The following is a 21,633-nucleotide window of genomic DNA, read 5'->3' as shown; positions in this document are numbered from 1 at the left end:
TTACTTACTACACATAGACTACAGTTATTGTTTGTCACGAACATTGTCAAGTTCACGACAACGGTAAATGGTCTAGCACAAGCGTTGTGTTATACAAAACATTCAGGTAGCGGTAACGCTTGACACCTGATGTTTTGTATAACATCTTTTCGACCGCGACCTAGAGCACAGTTCAGTAATCTTAGTATTTAACGGCCCGAGCTTGTTCAGTCACGTGCTTCTTGTGTTTGTGCGTGAGCAGTCAGTCAGTCAGAACTAAATAAAAAGTAGTTAAAACCAAAGTGAACGTGTTATCATAAACCAGTGCTTAATATCACAGGTATCCAGCTCGGACACTCGGTCCAACACATCTGGTGACAGCGGTGGCACGTCTTGAGACTGCTTGGTTATCTTTGTGTTCGACATGCTGTTTCAACGAAGAGTACAAGAATACTATGAGTAGATCAAATTTTGCGCAGGATTTTAAAGGGAAAAACAAAATGCAGATGAGGCACAAGTCTTTCTCAAACGCTTGCTGGGTTGCGCCATGAGGAAAAGAGAAAAACACTACCTGTCAACAAAACATGGTGAGCGTCCTTGCCTTGGTCATTGTTATGTTTAATTTTGGCTACATTAGAATCAACAATCAACAAGCCAGGTTGAGTAATCAACATTAAGTCATTCGAGAAAATGTTATGTAATTGATGGACGCATTAATTGGATGACATGTATAGGGCTTAGGAGTTAACCATAACAACTGACTCATTCTGTAATTTGCTTTTGTTTTCTTCTAATAATTACAGGATTGGGTCTTGTACCGGTCGAACAATCAATCCGACATTGGGGCTATGGATACGGATGACCTTGCGCGTATCGACGTCGATCTTGACAAACTCCGTGGAAATGAGGAGCAAGTCAAACACACAATTGAGAGACAAACTGAAGTGGTTAATACAATTTACAATTTTGTTAATGACTCAATGGTACAGATCGATTCAAAAATGAGATCATTGTATGAAAAATTACAGCTTTTATCGAGGGAGTCGAACTCAGGTGTCAATTTCCAAAACAATATTCGAGAAATATTATTTTTGGAGAATGAATTAAGCGATTTGGGTTTTTGGATCCAACTTTTGTCGGAGAATATGAAAAAACATCAATCCATATTTACTAATTTAGTTCTGGATCAGAACAAGAATGTAGATTTAATCATGGATATCATAGAACCCAGCCTTTTACTCCGCACACTAGAACAACATGATGTTTCACTCCCGAAAGATGTAACTTTTCCTCGACGACGAGATGGAAATATTTTTCCAGAGATAATAAACTCGATTGAACTTAGCCATCACTTTAACGATCGCTATACATTGGAAGTAACACTGCGGGTTCCGTTAGTCAATAGACAAATTTATTTAGCTTTTATAGTAGAAGCTACGCCAGGTTTGAAGGACGATATCGTAACCTTATTTTAGTGTAAGTCCATTAGTCAGCAAGAAATTGAAGTGGCAGTCAGCAAAAACATCATCAACAACTCCTGAAGTAACAGACAGCATGTTCAGTTGGTACGCCTACCTGAACAGCTTAAAGGACCAGCAAAATCGAAGTCTGCATCGACGGAATAACACCAACCAGCATGCGTGTCTATGTCGCTTCCAATGGCCTGACTCCTGACTCCTGAACATCTCCATGGAATACAACTCAACAATTGGAATTTAACCAAAGCAAACACTCGCCGACCTAGAAACCGCCAACAAACTGTACCAGCCGACTTCATCGTCGAACACTGACGCCTTCTAACACGGAAGAAGAAATGACACCTTCGCAAGGGGCAGTAAGTACCTAGTACAAATAATTTAAGTACGTCTCCAAAAATGTCTTCAATTAAACAAAAGAATGTTGGAACAAAGAATATTGATAACAATCAAAGTGAAGTTTTTTTCATATAAAAAGAACGGGTGTTCGTACAGAACTTCAAGTTGAACGCGGAGTCATAAAAGTTTCGTTAACAAGCTCATCAGAAACAAACCAAAAATATTCTGCGAAAACAGACAGGATGTTCTCAGAAGCATTCGAGCAGATCAAATTACAAAGAAGAAAAATCGTTTGATGATGCAAAGTACCTAATGGATCCAAAACAAGATCTTAGTGTTACATCTCCATCTTTGCCTTTTTCCGAGAAAATTTCCTTTTTTGGAATCAACCTAACCTGGTTAGGAACACCAGATTAGCCTAATATAAACATATTTGGAATTGCTATTTGCAAAAGGTTTTAAATAAAATTGATCAAAATTGAAATTTTCATTGAAAAATCTTGCAAAACCGGGTTTTTGATAAAATAGGAGTGCCAGCTCCTCATGAAGTAAAGCTTCTAGATCGACACATATTTATACGAAGACAGCAAAGTTGTAGATTTTTAGAAGGGGTTTTTGATAGAAGAAAACTTGTCAAAAAAATTCACAGAGTTAAGTTAGAGTTAGGTTATCGACTTAAATGTTTAATTATATAGATTTAACACAAATAAAAAAGAAGGTTCTTGTCTCTGAATCATGACAAAAAACTACTCTCAAATGTCAAAATTTCCAAAACAAGCATATAATTTTCGTATGGGCATAAGAACCATTTCCTCATTATCAACTTAAAAAAATATATTTTTTGAAAATTCATTCGTGAATGTTGCCTGAAATGGTTAAGAGCGAGTCCACGAGCAAAGCATACCCATCTCGCATCGACCTCAGCAATCTGCCTGAAATTTTCAGGGGTTGTTTGTACATATAAAACTAGCATCTGGCCAAAATATGAGCACTCTAGGTCAACGGGAAGTGGGGCAAATCGGGACACAAAGTTTGAAGGTTAAAAAACGTCAAAAATCTTAAAATGGCTGTAACTTAGGCAAAATTCAATTAATTTCTAAAATTCAAAATGCATCCGAAAGGGCTTAAAAAATGCAACAAAAAGCAGGGAGAAACATCCCAATTGGTTGAATCTGGAGGGAGTTATTGGCATTTTAGTGAAAAAATAGCATAATTTTCAAACTCAAATAAAAAAAAAAAAGTGTTCCATCCAGATATCAACTCGGTTCGACCTGCAGCTTGTAGGGGACATCTGGGACTACCATCCGAGACTGAGAACGCTTTGAGTAAGGCAGTTTAACGTATTAAATAGACACTTTTACTTTTAGTGAATTTTTTGGTTGTACATTTTTGCTCGGGGGACCCCTTAGATCAAATTTTCCGGTGATAATTTTATCATATTCGTGTTCCTGAGACAATTTCACAATAGAAACATGCATAAAAATGTTTATTTTCATCCATTTTAACCCTCTAAAAAATAAAAGTTTGAAAAAATTAAGAAGCTGCTTTTTTTCTGGTGTCATCTAGTATCCTTGAAAACGAACTTGATTTTCAATAACTGTGAATAAAAGTTTTTTTTGAACTTTTATTTTTTAGAGGGTTTAAATGGATGAAAATAAACATTTCTGTGCATGTTTCTATTGTGAAATTGTCTCAGGAACACGATTATCATAAAATTATCACCGGAAAATTTGATCTAAGGGGTCTCCAGAGCAAAAATGTACAACCAAAAAATTCACTAAAAGTTAAAGTGTCTATTTAATACGTTAAACTGCCTTACCCAAAGCGTTCTCAGTCTCGGATGGTAGTCCCAGATATCCCCTACAAGCTGCAGGTCGAACCGAGTTGATATCTGGGTGGAACACTTTTTTATTTGAGTTTGAAAATTATGCTATTTTTTCACTAAAATGCCAATAACTCCCTCCAGATTCAACCAATTGGGATGTTTCTCCCTGCGTTTTGTTGCATTTTTTAAGCCCTTTCAGATGCATTTTGAATTTTAGAAATTAATTGAATTTTGCCTAAGTTACAGCCATTTTATGATTTTTGACGTTTTTTAACCTTCAAACTTTGTGTCCCGATTTGCCCCACTTCCCGTTGACCTAGAGTGCTCATGTTTTGGCCAGATGCTAGTTTTATATGTACAAACAACCCCTGAAAATTTCAGGCAGATTGGTGAGGTCCAAACGACGTCCCATACAAAGGGGTATGCCCTGTTCGTGGACTCGCTCTTAAATCACCATAAAAACAAGGTTCAGGCCAGATTTGAGGACTGGAGCAAGATAGCACCACACTTTCTTCGGGAAAGTTTCTGAGAATTTTCTCATGTTTAACGCTATTGTGTTGCTTTGAACAAGCTTTAAACATTCAACTGAAATTAAAAATTACAAAAATTAAAATATTAAAAAATAGATTTTTTATATGAAATGAGGAGGCAACCAAACACTCTCAAATTTTAGGGGGATGTTTTGAGGCACAAAAGGCACCAAGAAAACTTTGTTCTGGTTGAATTTGATATTTTTCTTTAATTTTCCATGCAACGTCGAGCCAGTATAAAAATCATATTTAGCTTGTTTTGGGTACGCTTAAAAATATTTTGAATATTTGTGAAATTCAGATGTACAGTACCGTACTGAGGTTTTTTCGAGAAGAAAAATCTTCCATCCTTTTTATTTATCTTTTCATGCATAGATACATAACTTTGCTGGTGACATCAAATCGATCAAAAAAATCTTTCAAAATATACAATAGTTAAGATTGTATGGAAAATGATAAAGGAAAACTGATGATGCAAAACGGTGAACTTTTCAACACTCAAATGAGTGCCATATTGAATTTTTCACTTCTGCAGGATTCTGCAGCTAGCAACAGTTACTCACTCGTAGCACCTTCTCGTACTATTCTGCTACTCTCTTTCGGCAAAAGTTCTGCAAGAGAGCAAAGAGCAAAAAGTAGAGGGATATTTCTAGAGTTTTTTTTATTAGGTCCTATAAACATATAAAAGACATTAGTTTATTGGTCCTTTAAAAAAAAAAATCTCTGGATTTTCATAGGGGAACGCTGCCGATTTTGTGCAGCATTGCGGAATTCTGCAGTTACGGGAATAGACCTAATGTCTAAACGGAATTGCCTTAGGTATTTAATGTTAATTTTCAGTTTGGAACGTTAAGCGCCTCCCTTTCCTTTTCGACTTTGATTCAAACCGTGGGACACGAGCTTTTAATTAAATTTGATGTGGCCTAGCAAAATAATTTGTTATAACACAAAACACGAACAAATAAACATTCAACAAAATTGAACTTAAACATTTAGCATGCAAAATTTTCCCAACTTTTCTATTTTTTTTTTTCAACAAACAATCGAATAATTCCTGGAAAAAAACATTCTTTTTATTTCCAAAAAAAACTTTTTGTCGGATACATTTGACAAGACTAGTATTCTTCAAGCACATTTTGTTTAAGAACAGTTTTGATTTTTCCCAGGAATTGTAAGCAACACTAGCGATATTTGTATTATTTTTCAGAACTAGTTTTAGACGAAATTATGTTACCGAGTTTAATCATTCGTGTTTTCGTGAGAGAATGCATTGAGTTAAAGATTGCAAATGTTCAATTTAATACTGATTTATGCCAAGTTTTGCATATTTCTGCAAAAACAATCCAATCATAGTTTAACATTCTTGCTTAAGCTGAGATTTGTTCGTGCCCTAAATCGCATATTTTCCAACGTGTTAAATCTAACCCACAGCTGTAACTTTACACACTAAAAGCTAAAACCTGCCTGTTCGGAGCTCACTCCGTTTTCCACACGAACGGCTCCAACCGGTCCTCGAGCTCCAGCAGGTTGTTCAAGTACTCCATGCTCTCGATGTTCTGGTTCAGGATGTCGTTGCAGCGCGTCAGCTGCTGCGAAATGAGCCGCACCTTCGAGAAGGTCTCCGCGTACGACGTGTACAGCTTTTGCTTCTGCACCAGCTGTGCGAGGGCGCTGGAGATTTCCTGGTCGGTCTAAAACAGTCATTTTTTATTATGAAATCCAACTTAAAAAAATAAAATTTTACGCAAACCTCCTTGATTTTGTTGGTGATTTGCTGCTGCTCCTGGGCGACCTGGGTGGCGCACGTGTTAAAGTGGGACTGCAGCCGGCTGCACATGTTGACCATGTGGGCGGGCTGGAGACGCTCCAGCACCTCCGGATCGCGGTTCGCGGGCAGCGAGAGGGAGCCACGCATCACCGGCAGGAACATCGGGACGCTCTGGTGGAGAGTAGGGAGGGAGGAAGAATAGATTAGATTTTGTGACATTTAAATGGAAATTCGGAATTTTGCTACTTCAAGGCTACGACCTCGAGGCCACGATCTCTCAATTCCTCGGACAGCGAAACTTGCAGTTCCACGTGCCGATTTTTCAATTCCGTAGATCGGGTCTAAACTTTTATTATATACATAATCCATCGGACAAACTGTTGCAAATGATTCGCGCGTTTCAGAAGCATAGTAACTCGCCCTGCTGACGGTCTTTACCGAACTGTGCTTCTTGCAAAGTGTAAGAACCGCGCGAGGGCTCATTCTAAAGGAACACATTTTTGATGAGTTCAGCGAGAAAAGGTAGCCTTTGCATTGTTTTTGTTCGAAGCTGACCACGTAGAGAGTTTTTCTAGGATTTTGGACTCGAGTGAACTTTGGTTACCGTTAAGTTGGTTGGTTTTGAAATTTATACCAACTAAATCTGGAGCTCGGTACCGGCTTGTATTTTTTTTCTTCAAAAAATCGACCCTAGCAAATTCAAATGACCGGGGCGGGCGTTGCGAGGTTCATAGCCAATCTTTTTTTGCTTAGGCTGATTTTTATTTAAAAACGTTACTTAATCCACCTTTAGGTGGTTGGTGCCTTCCTCTCATTTATCGAGAAATTAAAAGTGCAACATGGAGTTAAACTTTTTGGCAAGATGCTGTGAAGTTTTCCATGACAGCTGCGAAAATTTCACTCCATGTTACCGGCTCACATCTCTCTTTTCAATTTCTCGATTGAATTACCCCCTGTTCAAGATATTTGCAAGAGAAATCCCAATTCGGCATCGTATCTAGCATCGTATTCATTCGAAAAATCCAGCAAATGCCACCTGTCATTTTTGACACTTCGCACAGAAACGAAACAAAAACACTGCGCTGTCGAATCTTCTGAAAAATTTTCACGATCCTTTGCCATTCGGATGTTCCGTGTGCTATAGATTAACTGCCTGTTTGTACGGATAAAATCGTCGGAGGTGCAGGTGAGGACCCGGCTGCAGTTCGGGCCGCGAGTGGCTTTTTACGGAAGAGGTCACTTAGCGCGCATTTCCGATTAGCTGCCGAAAATTTTCCGTCTAGTTTGCTCAAGTAATTGCCACTCATAACAAAGCGATTTTCTACTATTCTTGGTCCTCTTTCTAGCAATAACAATGTTCGGTGTGTTCCGAAATGGCGTCCACTTCCTGAACCGGACGACGCCCATGAAGCCGATCTTGAGTTGCGAGTGCTCAGTCTGCTGCCGATCAGTTCGTGCCACATTTCCGACGAAACGCTGCGCGGTTCGAAGCTGTGCAGTTTGGCATGGGTATTGCACCGGCTGTAATTTCCATTTAAATGTTTAAAGCACTAGTGTAAACTTGTGAACGCATTAACTTTGAATAAAATTGAAACTGGAAATGGGTATCACGACATTTAATTCCCATAAGAATCAAGAGGTCCCCATGTTCGGATTTGACTCGCTACAGCAGATTTTAGTGTATGTTCAAACATATGATTACTTACCAGACTACGAAACGTTAAATGAATACCTAATAAATGATGTTTAAGTGCTTATAACTTTTGATAGCATTATCAGATCTTCGATGTTTTAGGCTTATTTTAAAGGTCTTTCAATTATCTAACTAACGACGAGTTGCATTATGGACCCGAACATAATTTTCTCAGAAATATCTGAGATCCAGCCTCCCAAAAGTGTATAAATAACACATAAGTGCTAATAACTTTAGATGGGGTTGTCAGATCTTCGATGTTTTAGGCACATTTGAAAGATGTTTCACTTATCTAACTAACAACGGGTCGCATTATGGACCCGGATAATGCTTTTATTGGAATATCTGAGATCCGGCCTCCAAAAAGTGTGTAAATAACGATTAAGTGCTAATAACTTTGGATAGGGTTGTCAGATTTTCGATGTTTTAGGCTCATTTGAAAGATCTTTTGATTATCTAAGTAACAACGGGTCGCATCATAGATCCGGACAACGTTTTCATCAAAATATCTGAGATCCGGCCTCAAAAAAGTGGATAAATAACACTTAAGTGCTCATAACTTTTGATAGGGTTGTCAGATCTTCAATGTTTTGGGCTCGTTGGAAAGGTCTTTTGATTACCTATCCAACGATGGGTCGCATGATAGATCCGGACAACTTTTTCATCAAAATATTTGAGATCCGGCCTCTGAAATGTGTACAAATGACACTTAAGTGCTCATAACTTTTGATAGGGTTATCAGATCTTCAATGTTTTGGGCTCATTAGAAAGGTCTTTCAAATACCTTTCTAAAAATGTATGATCAGACGGATTTTCTTACAAAAACCACCCTTTTTACAATCTTTCAAACTTTAGCCAGAATCGTTTTTTTAGCATAACTTTTGAAATACTTAACAAAACTTCATAATAGTTAATATAGGTCTTGTGGGACCCTAAGACGGATCGAATGAGACCAGAACGGCCCAAATCGGTTCAGCCAGTCCGGAGATAATCGAGTGCATTTTTTTCGGTGCACGGACTTACAGACATACACACGCACAGACATTTGCTCAGAATTTGATTCTGAGTCGATAGGTATACGTGAAGGTAGGTCTACGAGGTCGAATTAAGAAGTTCATTTTTCGAGTGATTTTATAGCCCTTCCTCAGTAAGGTGAGGAAGGCAAAACAGGCATACTTTGAAAGCCTATACCAAGCTCCAGTGTTTTAAAAATTTCAATGTTTCATACATTATTAAAATTGAAAATTCAAAAAATCATTTTACGGGTTAAATGCCATTTAAAATTCACGTGCAAACTACCAGCTTCTGTTACGTCCAGTCAAGCTCATATTTGGGATTAGGGTTCAGTAGGCCCACAGGAACAAACCCTTGAATGCCCGATAAAAAGTCATTTTTGTTATAGGAATACAATGGCAATATCTCAAAACTTACTTAACGGGACTACAGTGGGTCAATTAATTATAACAAAATATCCTACCATGTTTGAGGTAATAATCTTCAAATGGTTAACAAGTGTCAAATTCGTTTTGCAGCAATTTTTTACACTTTTAAAAATCGACTTTTCATTTTATTATTTGATTTGGATAAAACTTTGTTCATCATTTGTATGTCAAAATAAGACAATTTGCATCATTGGTTTCTCCCTGGGTGCAGAATAGTGGTTCGCAAAGCGGCCTCAATTTAGAACTGTCAAAGCGGAACCAATTTACTGTTCGAAAAATGATACCTAGAAGTGGCAAGTATTGTAATCAATCTTTAAATTATTTTGTCAGGAATAAAAAAGTCGATGAAGCTTTTGAGGTATTCGAAGTCAACAAATCTTAAGAAGAAGGTTGAAATCTAGATTGGCATAATTTGTCGCTAAGATTTCAATAAGTGCTATTTCTCAAGCAATAACTATTTTTATGACGCTTTTTGAAATGTTAGCGACGAGTTATCAATAGCTATGAATGGCATCTGCCAAATAATATTGAATAATCTTACTCCGATATTATCACTGCGCTCTAAGATCTTATCTTGGAACTTCCATTCAATTGCTCTTCTGATTCACAAAATGCCACCCTTTTTTGACGCAATTTTTTGTCTAGAGGAAAACAAAAGAAAAGGCCTTTTATGGACGCCCATCGTTTAGTCAACGTACAAAAAAAAAGCGCGAAGCACTTAATTTTCAGGGAAAACATTAACATCAACTGATCCAAAATGTTTCAAAACAAGTCACTTCAACCGCAAAAAATATGTCACGCTTGAGCTTGAACATAGCCTTCCACTTTGTTTATGTTTACAGCTGTAGTGCAGTTGTAGTAGTGCGGAGCATTCGAAAATCACGTTATCCATTCTGTCTTTTCAGCTCCCAGGTTTCTCCATACAAATTTGGGATTTGGTAACTTCGGCAATACTGTAGGTAGGTTATTGCATGGTTGTTGTTATAACATTTAAGAAAAAAAAATACAGTCGACTTTTTGTCTGTCGATCTTCTCAATATCAGCAGCATGCTTTGATTTTTACGTTCTTCAAGTTGATATCTCCCGCTATCGACGGTCCCTTCAATATCGACACAGACAGAATCCACTGTAGTAAACGGAAAAAATATCTCGTTTTTTTTTTAAACATAACACAAAACTTGATTTTGACAAATCTCATTCCATTCGATTTTTTTTTTTTTTTCATATGCTGAAGTAGACTTAAGTAAGACAACATTAAAGTAGCGAATAAAAAACACTTGATTTTTTCCAAAAATTAGAGCCGGAACTTTGGATATCCAGAAAACTTGCAGCATTGATAATTCTATTAGAAAATGAACTAACTCATACATGCCAGCTTTGTCTCACGACTTTGGGGCGACATTTAGACAAAATAAAATAATTTTACAGGTATTCAAAAGACCTTTAATTTTGTATTACATGATTAATGGTCGAATACCATTTTCCGGAAAACTATCCGATCCGTTACATTTTTATTTTTAAATCAATTTTGGGTTCCTCAAATATTTTTATCCAAATAATTTTCAGTTCTGATACGATTTTCGTATATCTCTTTGGATTTGGTTTACTGGAAAATATGATATCTGATTTTATATAGAAAAAAATGTAAATTATCCGGATATCCGAAGTCCCAGCTCTACCAAAAATCATTTTGGAAGTAAAATTGAATTTGCAATCGATAAGTGCGATTGTAAAATTTTGATTTCTCTATTAAACAAAACTTTTTTTAAATTAAAAATTAGTGTTCATCGTCATCCTCAGGATTGCCAGGTTGCCAGATAAATCTGGGAATGTCCGATTTTGCCAAATTTTGACAGATTTCGACTGCCTTCTTATTCCAAAATTGCCAAACTTACGTATCCAATCCTATAACAACCTCATTGTAAAAATAGTCTTTGTTGTAAATTATGTATTTCATAGACCGTACTGTAGGGGATGAATCAAAAATAATATCGAAAGTTTCCATAGTTTTTACGAAAATAAAATGTATGTTACCAAAATCTTGGTGCAAAGGCTCTGGTTAATGTGCTCCGTTGAAGCTTATTATTTCACTTTTTTAAATTGTTTGTTATGATTTAGAAATTATTTTAAAAATATCTATAATATTCCACAATGGTTTAAATTTTTGCATGTTTTTCAATACTTTTCAAAAAAAGTATTTTTGTTTTCAAAATCATAGTTTGCCGCGTCGAGTTTGATCTTAAAAGGTCTTAGCCGTCAACTGACAGCGCAAAGAAAAAAAAGGATTTTCTCCGATCATTTATTCCAATTTTCAAAATATTTAAACATATTTAAAACTTTTGAATTAATGGACTTTATTTGATCAAGAATGCATAAACAAACCTTATACAATGTAAACATAATTCCGTCAGTTGGGACATATGGGACAAATCGGACGATGGGACTTGGGACTGCAGTTTTGGCCGTGTTTCAACACAAAAATGTGAATGTTTTAATCTGATTTATCTAGAACAGGCGATTTCCTTTAATTTGAAAGTCCCGATTCACCCCAGACGTCGATAATTACAATCAATTTTACAAATCAAAAAATTAATCTGGATTTTTTTTTAGATAGGTCCAATAAACCATTTTTTTTGCTTTCCAGAAAACCAAAATATAAAAAAATGTGTATTGGACCTTTTTTTCTTGAAAAAAAAAACTCCTGAAATGTTTTAGCAATGGCTTTGATAAAACAATAAAGCAAATGAAAATATATTAACTTACCAATCTTAGTAATGAACAAACGAAACAAACATTGTTTTAGTAAGACATGTTAACTTTCAGCAAAACACCCTAATTTTAGCACGGTCTTACACACAAGACAACACAATTCAATATTTTTCACTATTGGAGAAAAAAAATTCAAAATCAATCAACACTTTTTAACAAATTAGAAAAAAAAATTTACTTGTCGATCATAAATAAGTCTTTGACTTTTTGAATCTGAATTAAACTACATTTTCTCATGTCACACTTTTACAGCACTTTCAAACATTGAAGACATGTTCCTCAGCGTTGCAGCATGCCGTCGTGGTCACCACCAAACTGTACCTGGCAAAGTACAAGAAGCAACCTCGGCAGGGGCTCAACTTTGAGCTGCAGGAACAAATTTGATGAGTCCAGTGGTAAAATGTAAACCTTTTTGTTTTGTTGTTAAAGTTGGCCACGTTTGTGCTTAATAAACTTTGTGTACCGTGATGTGGATCGGAATTGAAATTACAGGTACTTTAGGTGGCAATCTGATTTACATTTGAAGGTTTTTATTGTTTATGATTTTAAGTGATAGTGGAAGGTTTGTTTTTTTTTTTTACTTTTTTGAGCCATAAATAATATAACAAATCTTTAACTGAAATTTGTGTGTAGCTGATTGATCGTTCGATTTTGATGAGTTAATCGTGATTCCCACGCCAGCCTTAGCACATTTAGAGCACTTAAACACCCACTGTAGAACGACTTTGAGTTTTGAAGCTTGATTGAAAGCAGGCTTAGTTTAGTTTCAACCGTGTGTGATTCAACGACTTACTCATTTGTTGATCATATTGTCGGTAAACTGCTTTATAATTTTGGTTTTAGTTTTTTTGAGTATCAATTTTAACCATTACTTTCTTTGATGTAACTTATCACTGAAATCGACAAGTTGTAGCATTTACTTTATAGCTTTTTACAAATTATTAATCGTTGCCCACCCCCACATATGGCAAGCTCAAACATATCACCCCAACCCCGCGCAATCGCAATTTCCATTCAATAAATCAGTATTACAAGTAACGACTTTTTTTCGGTTTAGTGCAACCAGTAAATCACACCCGATCTGTCGACCCCAAAACGGGCGCACGATGATGCCCACCACAAATCAAGATATTACCACGGGCAACTCCGTGTGTTCCATTGCGCAACTCCCGGCAACTGCAACTGGCAACGAACTTGCAACTGTAAAGCCGGGTGGTGGCGAATTTGCATCAAAGTTCGACACCTTCACGAAACTATGGAGCCCTTTATGGATTGTACAGTGAAAGTATGCTAGATTGACAAAAATGCAATTCTCTCAAGATTGTAATTTTTAATCATTTTTGTCAATTTTGTCATTTTTGTCATTTTTGTCATTTTTGTAATTTTTGTAATTTTTGTAATTTTTGTAATTTTTGTAATTTTTGTAATTTTTGTAATTTTAGTAATTTTTGTAATTTTAGTAATTTTTGTAATTTTTGTAATTTTTGTAATTTTTGTAATTTTTGTAATTTTTGTAATTTTTGTAATTTTTGTAATTTTTGTAATTTTTGTAATTTTTGTAATTTTTGTAATTTTTGTAATTTTTGTAATTTTTGTAATTTTTGTAATTTTTGTAATTTTTGTAATTTTTGTAATTTTTGTAATTTTTGTAATTTTTGTAATTTTTGTAATTTTTGTAATTTATGTAATTTTTGTAATTTTTGTAATTTTTGTAATTTTTGTAATTTTTGTAATTTTTGTAATTTTTGTAATTTTTGTAATTTTTGTAATTTTTGTAATTTTTGTAATTTTTGTAATTTTTGTAATTTTTGTAATTTTTGTAATTTTAGTAATTTTTGTAATTTTAGTAATTTTTGTAATTTTTGTAATTTTTGTAATTTTTGTAATTTTTGTAATTTTTGTAATTTTTGTAATTTTTGTAATTTTTGTAATTTTTTTTATTTTTTGTAATTTTTGTAATTTTTGTAATTTTTGTAATTTTTGTAATTTTTGTAATTTTTGTAATTTTTGTAATTTTTGTAATTTTTGTAATTTTTGTAATTTTTGTAATTTTTGTAATTTTTGTAATTTTTGTAATTTTTGTAATTTTTGTAATTTTTGTAATTTTTGTAATTTTTGTATTTTTTGTAATTTTTGTAATTTTTGTAATTTTTGTAATTTTTGTAATTTTTGTAATTTTTGTAATTTTTGTAATTTTTGTAATTTTTGTAATTTTTGTAATTTTTGTAATTTTTGTAATTTTTGTAATTTTTGTAATTTTTGTAATTTATGTAATTTTTGTAATTTTTGTAATTTTTGTAATTTATGTAATTTTTGTAATTTTTGTAATTTTTGTAATTTTTGTAATTTTTGTAATTTTTGTAATTTTTGTAATTTTTGTAATTTTTGTAATTTTTGTAATTTTTGTAATTTTTGTAATTTTTGTAATTTTTGTAATTTTTGTAATTTTTGTGATTTTTGTAATTTTAGTAATTTTTGTAATTTTAGTAATTTTTGTAATTTTTGTAATTTTTGTAATTTTTGTAATTTTTGTAATTTTTGTAATTTTTGTAATTTTTGTAATTTTTGTAATTTTTGTAATTTTTGTAATTTTTGTAATTTTTGTAATTTTTGTAATTTTTGTAATTTTTGTAATTTTTGTAATTTTTGTAATTTTTGTAATTTTTGTAATTTTTGTAATTTTTGTAATTTTTGTAATTTTTGTAATTTTTGTAATTTTTGTAATTTTTGTAATTTTTGTAATTTTTGTAATTTTAGTAATTTTTGTAATTTTTGTAATTTTTGTAATTTTAATAATTTTTGTAATTTTTGTAATTTTTGTAATTTTTGTAATTTTTGTAATTTTTGTAATTTTTGTAATTTTTGTAATTTTTGTAATTTTTGTAATTTTTGTAATTTATGTAATTTTTGTAATTTTTGTAATTTTTGTAATTTTTGTAATTTTTGTAATTTTTGTAATTTTTGTAATTATTGTAATTTTTGTAATTTTTGTAATTTTTGTAATTTTTGTAATTTTTGTAATTTTTGTAATTTTTGTAATTTTTGTAATTTTTGTAATTTTTGTAATTTTTGTAATTTTAGTAATTTTAGTAATTTTTGTAATTTTTGTAATTTTTGTAATTATTGTAATTTTTGTAATTTTTGTAATTTTTTTTATTTTTTGTATTTTTTGTAATTTTTGTAATTTTTGTAATTTTTGTAATTTTTGTAATTTTTGTAATTTTTGTAATTTTTGTAATTTTTGTAATTTTTGTAATTTTTGTAATTTTTGTAATTTTTGTAATTTTTGTAATTTTTGTAATTTTTGTAATTTTAGTAATTTTTGTAATTTTAGTAATTTTTGTAATTTTTGTAATTTTTGTAATTTTTGTAATTTTTGTAATTTTTGTAATTTTTGTAATTTTTGTAATTTTTGTAATTTTTGTAATTTTTGTAATTTTTGTAATTTTTGTAATTTTTGTAATTTTTGTAATTTTTGTAATTTTTGTAATTTTTGTAATTTATGTAATTTTTGTAATTTTTGTAATTTTTGTAATTTTTGTAATTTTTGTAATTTTTGTAATTTTTGTAATTTTTGTAATTTTTGTAATTTTTGTAATTTTTGTAATTTTTGTAATTTTTGTAATTTTTGTAATTTTAGTAATTTTTGTAATTTTAGTAATTTTTGTAATTTTTGTAATTTTTGTAATTTTTGTAATTTTTGTAATTATTGTAATTTTTGTAATTTTTGTAATTTTTTTTATTTTTTGTTTTTTTTGTAATTTTTGTAATTTTTGTAATTTTTGTAATTTTTGTAATTTTTGTAATTTTTGTAATTTTTGTAATTTTTGTAATTTTTGTAATTTTTGTAATTTTTGTAATTTTTGTAATTTTTGTAATTTTTGTAATTTTTGTAATTTTTGTAATTTTTGTAATTTTTGTAATTTTTGTAATTTTTGTAATTTTTGTAATTTTTGTATTTTTTGTAATTTTTGTAATTTTTGTAATTTTTGTAATTTTTGTAATTTTTGTAATTTTTGTAATTTTTGTAATTTTTGTAATTTTTGTAATTTTTGTAATTTTAGTAATTTTTGTAATTTTTGTAATTTTTGTAATTTTTGTAATTTTTGTAATTTTTGTAATTTTTGTAATTTTTGTAATTTTTGTAATTTTTGTAATTTTTGTAATTTTTGTAATTTTTGTAATTTTTGTAATTTTTGTAATTTTTGTAATTTTTGTAATTTTTGTAATTTTTGTAATTTTTGTAATTTTTGTAATTTTTGTAATTTTTGTAATTTTTGTAATTTTTGTAATTTTTGTAATTTTAGTAATTTTTGTAATTTTTGTAATTTTTGTAATTTTAGTAATTTTTGTAATTTTTGTAATTTTTGTAATTTTTGTAATTTTTGTAATTTTTGTAATTTTTGTAATTTTTGTAATTTTTGTAATTTTTGTAATTTTTGTAATTTTTGTAATTTATGTAATTTTTGTAATTTTTGTAATTTTTGTAATTTTTGTAATTTTTGTAATTTTTGTAATTTTTGTAATTATTGTAATTTTTGTAATTTTTGTAATTTTTGTAATTTTTGTAATTTTTGTAATTTTTGTAATTTTTGTAATTTTTGTAATTTTTGTAATTTTTGTAATTTTTGTAATTTTAGTAATTTTAGTAATTTTTGTAATTTTTGTAATTTTTGTAATTATTGTAATTTTTGTAATTTTTGTAATTTTTTTTATTTTTTGTATTTTTTGTAATTTTTGTAATTTTTGTAATTTTTGTAATTTTTGTAATTTTTGTAATTTTTGTAATTTTTGTAATTTTTGTAATTTTTGTAATTTTTGTAATTTTTGTAATTTTTGTAATTTTTGTAATTTTTGTAATTTTTGTAATTTTAGTAATTTTTGTAATTTTAGTAATTTTTGTAATTTTTGTAATTTTTGTAATTTTTGTAATTTTTGTAATTTTTGTAATTTTTGTAATTTTTGTAATTTTTGTAATTTTTGTAATTTTTGTAATTTTTGTAATTTTTGTAATTTTTGTAATTTTTGTAATTTTTGTAATTTTTGTAATTTTTGTAATTTTTGTAATTTTTGTAATTTTTGTAATTTTTGTAATTTTTGTAATTTTTGTAATTTTTGTAATTTTTGTAATTTTTGTAATTTATGTAATTTTTGTAATTTTTGTAATTTTTGTAATTTTTGTAATTTTTGTAATTTTTGTAATTTTTGTATTTTTTGTAATTTTTGTAATTTTTGTAATTTTTGTAATTTTTGTAATTTTTGTAATTTTTGTAATTTTTGTAATTTTTGTAATTTTTGTAATTTTTGTAATTTTTGTAATTTTTGTAATTTTTGTAATTTTTGTAATTTTTGTAATTTTTGTAATTTTTGTAATTTTTGTAATTTTTGTAATTTATGTAATTTTTGTAATTTTTGTAATTTTTGTAATTTTTGTAATTTTTGTAATTTTTGTAATTTTTGTAATTTTTGTAATTTTTGTAATTTTTGTAATTTTTGTAATTTTTGTAATTTTTGTAATTTTTGTAATTTTTGTAATTTTTGTAATTTTTGTAATTTTTGTAATTTTTGTAATTTTTGTAATTTTTGTAATTTTTGTAATTTTTGTAATTTTTGTAATTTTTGTAATTTTTGTAATTTTTGTAATTTTTGTAATTTTTGTAATTTTTGTAATTTTTGTAATTTATGTAATTTATGTAATTTTTGTAATTTTTGTAATTTTTGTAATTTTTGTAATTTTTGTAATTTTTGTAATTTTTGTAATTTTTGTAATTTTTGTAATTTTTGTAATTTATGTAATTTTTGTAATTTTTGTAATTTTTGTAATTTTTGTAATTTATGTAATTTTTGTAATTTTTGTAATTTTTGTAATTTTTGTAATTTTTGTAATTTTTGTAATTTTTGTAATTTTTGTAATTTTTGTAATTTTTGTAATTTTTGTAATTTTTGTAATTTTTGTAATTTTTGTAATTTTTGTAATTTTTGTAATTTTTGTAATTTTTGTAATTTTTGTAATTTTTGTAATTTTTGTAATTTTTGTAATTTATGTAATTTATGTAATTTTTGTAATTTTTGTAATTTTTGTAATTTTTGTAATTTTTGTAATTTTTGTAATTTTTGTAATTTTTGTAATTTTTGTAATTTTTTTAATTTTTGTAATTTTTGTAATTTTTGTAATTTTTGTAATTTTTGTAATTTTAGTAATTTTTGTAATTTTAGTAATTTTAGTAATTTTTGTAATTTTTGTAATTTTTGTAATTTTTGTAATTTATGTAATTTTTGTAATTTTTGTAATTTTTGTAATTTTTGTAATTTTTGTAATTTTTGTAATTTTTGTAATTTTTGTAATTTTTGTAATTTTTGTAATTTTTGTAATTTTTGTAATTTTTGTAATTTTTGTAATTTTTGTAATTTTTGTAATTTTTGTAATTTTTGTAATTTTTGTAATTTTTGTAATTTTTGTAATTTTTGTAATTTATGTAATTTTTGTAATTTTTGTAATTTTTGTAATTTTTGTAATTTTTGTAATTTTTGTAATTTTTGTAATTTTTGTAATTTTTGTAATTTTTGTAATTTTTGTAATTTTTGTAATTTTTGTAATTTTTGTAATTTTTGTAATTTTTGTAATTTTTGTAATTTTTGTAATTTTTGTAATTTTTGTAATTTTTGTAATTTTTGTAATTTTTGTAATTTTAGTAATTTTTGTAACTTTTGTAATTTTTGTAATTTTTGTAATTTTTGTAATTTTTGTAATTTTTGTAATTTTTGTAATTTTTGTAATTTTTGTAATTTTTGTAATTTTTGTAATTTTTGTAATTTTTGTAATTTTTGTAATTTTTGTAATTTTTGTAATTTTTGTAATTTTTGTAATTTTTGTAATTTTTGTAATTTTTTTAATTTTTGTAATTTTTGTAATTTTTGTAATTTTTGTAATTTTTGTAATTTTTTTAATTTTTGTAATTTATGTAATTTTTGTAATTTTTGTAATTTTTGTAATTTTTGTAATTTTTGTAATTTTTGTAATTTTTGTAATTTTTGTAATTTTTGTAATTTTTGTAATTTTTGTAATTTTTGTAATTTTTGTAATTTTTGTAATTTTTGTAATTTTTGTAATTTTTGTAATTTTTGTAATTTTTGTAATTTATGTAATTTTTGTAATTTTTGTAATTTTTGTAATTTTTGTAATTTTTGTAATTTTTGTAATTTTTGTAATTTTTGTAATTTTTTTAATTTTTGTAATTTTTGTAATTTTTGTAATTTTTGTAATTTTTGTAATTTTTGTAATTTTAGTAATTTTTGTAATTTTAGTAATTTTAGTAATTTTTGTAATTTTTGTAATTTTTGTAATTTTTGTAATTTATGTAATTTTTGTAATTTTTGTAATTTTTGTAATTTTTGTAATTTTTGTAATTTTTGTAATTTTTGTAATTTTTGTAATTTTTGTAATTTTTGTAATTTTTGTAATTTTTGTAATTTTTGTAATTTTTGTAATTTTTGTAATTTTTGTAATTTTTGTAATTTTTGTTATTTTTGTAATTTTTGTAATTTTTGTAATTTTTGTAATTTTTGTAATTTTTGTAATTTTTGTAATTTTTGTAATTTTTGTAATTTTTGTAATTTTTGTAATTTTTGTAATTTTTGTAATTTTTGTAATTTTTGTAATTTATGTAATTTTTGTAATTTTTGTAATTTTTGTAATTTTTGTAATTTTTGTAATTTTTGTAATTTTTGTAATTTTTGTAATTTTTGTAATTTTTGTAATTTATGTAATTTTTGTAATTTTTGTAATTTTTGTAATTTTTGTAATTTATGTAATTTTTGTAATTTTTGTAATTTTTGTAATTTTTGTAATTTTTGTAATTTTTGTAATTTTTGTAATTTTTGTAATTTTTGTAATTTTTGTAATTTTTGTAATTTTTGTAATTTTTGTAATTTTTGTAATTTTTGTAATTTTTGTAATTTTTGTAATTTTTGTAATTTTTGTAATTTTTGTAATTTTTGTAATTTTTGTAATTTTTGTAATTTTTGTAATTTTTGTAATTTTTGTAATTTTTGTAATTTTTGTAATTTTTGTAATTTTTGTAATTTTTGTAATTTTTGTAATTTTTGTAATTTTTGTAATTTTTGTAATTTTTTTAATTTTTGTAATTTTTGTAATTTTTGTAATTTTTGTAATTTTTGTAATTTTAGTAATTTTTGTAATTTTAGTAATTTTAGTAATTTTTGTAATTTTTGTAATTTTTGTAATTATTGTAATTTTTGTAATTTTTGTAATTTTTTTTATTTTTTGTATTTTTTGTAATTTTTGTAATTTTTGTAATTTTTGTAATTTTTGTAATTTTTGTAATTTTTGTAATTTTTGTAATTTTTGTAATTTTTGTAATTTTTGTAATTTTTGTAATTTTTGTAATTTTTGTAATTTTTGTAATTTTTGTAATTTTTGTAATTTTTGTAATTTTTGTAATTTTTGTAATTTTTGTAATTTTTGTAATTTTTGTAATTTTTGTATTTTTTGTAATTTTTGTTATTTTTGTAATTTTTGTAATTTTTGTAATTTTTGTCATTTTTGTCATTTTTGTCATTTTTGTCATTTTTGTAATTTTTGTAATTTTTGTCATTTTTTGCGATTTTTTTCACTGTCAAACCATCGAGATTAGACTGTCATTGCATCAAAGGGTGCCATGCCGTGGGAGAGTCGTTGTCTAACCCACTGTTGTTGTTGTTTTCATTGCAGTTGCAGTTTCAGCGTGACAAAGAAGATCATTTATCGGCCGCCTCCTGGAGGGTGCGCGCTCTAGCTGTCATTTACCAATCGACACAACAAGAATGAAGTACTTTGCATGACATTTACTCCCGCTAGCTTGCTGTGAGTAGAAGAAAACAACGCAAGAGAGAACGAAAAGATAGCGGCGCGGAGGCGGCTTTGATCAGGCTCAAGTGACACGGAAAGTCGCGAAAGCTGAACATTTGACGTTTCTCGCCATAATGGTGGATGCTATAAAATTTGGTCGTTTCGATCTAAGGGTCTCGTTTGATGATTTTCACCCCTAAAATTCAGTGTTTTCTTACTGATCGTTAAGTTTGCGATCGTTTGAAATGTGTCAATGCTGGAGCAACCGGCTGGCAACTCCGGACAAGGTCGTAAATCTGCCTACACAAACCGGCTGAGCATTTGCGGTCCAGATTGTAGGTGTAAGACTCTTGTGTGTGTCGTTAAACAGATCGCATTACACTCGGGAGAAACAGAACATAAATTTGTATTGAGTGCAACAAATGATTGCCATAAACGTTCACCAAATTCCAAACTGAATGGAAAATTCACATAAAATTAGTGCATTAATGATCAAGCAAACGAGCGCTTCGACGGCGGGTGTTCAACCGAACGCGCTGTATTACAACATGACTTTTGCTGGAAGGCATTAATTCACAGTAAGGTACACATACAACATCTCCCACCTCCGCCATGCAACATCAGGAATTTTGATCAGTCACGCGATCTGAGCGCCTCTAAGTTCAAAGGGATTGCGTGCTGGAAATTTTGACATTAGCGTCGAATCAGAAAGTAAAAGCTTGAATTTTAAATAGTTGCATAACGGGTTTTTAATTGTAAGTTAAAATCCCTAAATTCTTTAAAACCTATAAAACTTTTTATGAACTCGTCCCCAAACAATAATCCCCTGATCGTTAAATATTGATTGAGATATTTTCATAAAACAGAGCCTCACTCGAAGTGGTTGCGAGTTATGAGTTTACTCGCGGAAGTTAGCTTGTTAGTATTCAATTTTTGTTTAATCAAACGTGTTCCACTAATTGATG

General features: G+C 28.3%; 1 protein-coding gene and 1 long non-coding RNA gene across 2 annotated transcripts in view; one reads left to right on the top strand and one right to left on the bottom strand.

Annotated features, from left to right (window-relative positions):
* Positions 1 to 5,373: 5,373 nt before the first annotated feature.
* The window catches only part of LOC120429174 (BLOC-1-related complex subunit 5), a 39,674-nt gene continuing 23,414 nt past the window's right edge, over positions 5,374 to 21,633 (bottom strand). Inside the window, exons 3-4 of the mRNA XM_039594386.2 lie at positions 5,899 to 6,087; positions 5,374 to 5,839 (exon numbers count right to left, since the gene is read on the bottom strand). Coding sequence (XP_039450320.1) covers positions 5,624 to 5,839; positions 5,899 to 6,087 — 405 coding nt within the window. The 3' untranslated portion in view covers positions 5,374 to 5,623. The remainder of the gene's footprint in view (positions 5,840 to 5,898; positions 6,088 to 21,633) is intronic.
* On the top strand, positions 6,720 to 7,681 carry LOC128092453 (uncharacterized). The gene is made up of 2 exons (XR_008211787.1): positions 6,720 to 7,102; positions 7,263 to 7,681. It is a non-coding gene; the product is annotated as an uncharacterized LOC128092453 (long non-coding RNA).

Source organism: Culex pipiens, chromosome 1, assembly GCF_016801865.2.
Source record: "Culex pipiens pallens isolate TS chromosome 1, TS_CPP_V2, whole genome shotgun sequence".
In the NCBI taxonomy this organism is placed as follows: domain Eukaryota; kingdom Metazoa; phylum Arthropoda; class Insecta; order Diptera; family Culicidae; genus Culex; species Culex pipiens.
The sequence above is the reverse complement of the archived record's forward strand: the minus strand, read 5'-3'. Positions and strand labels throughout refer to the sequence as shown.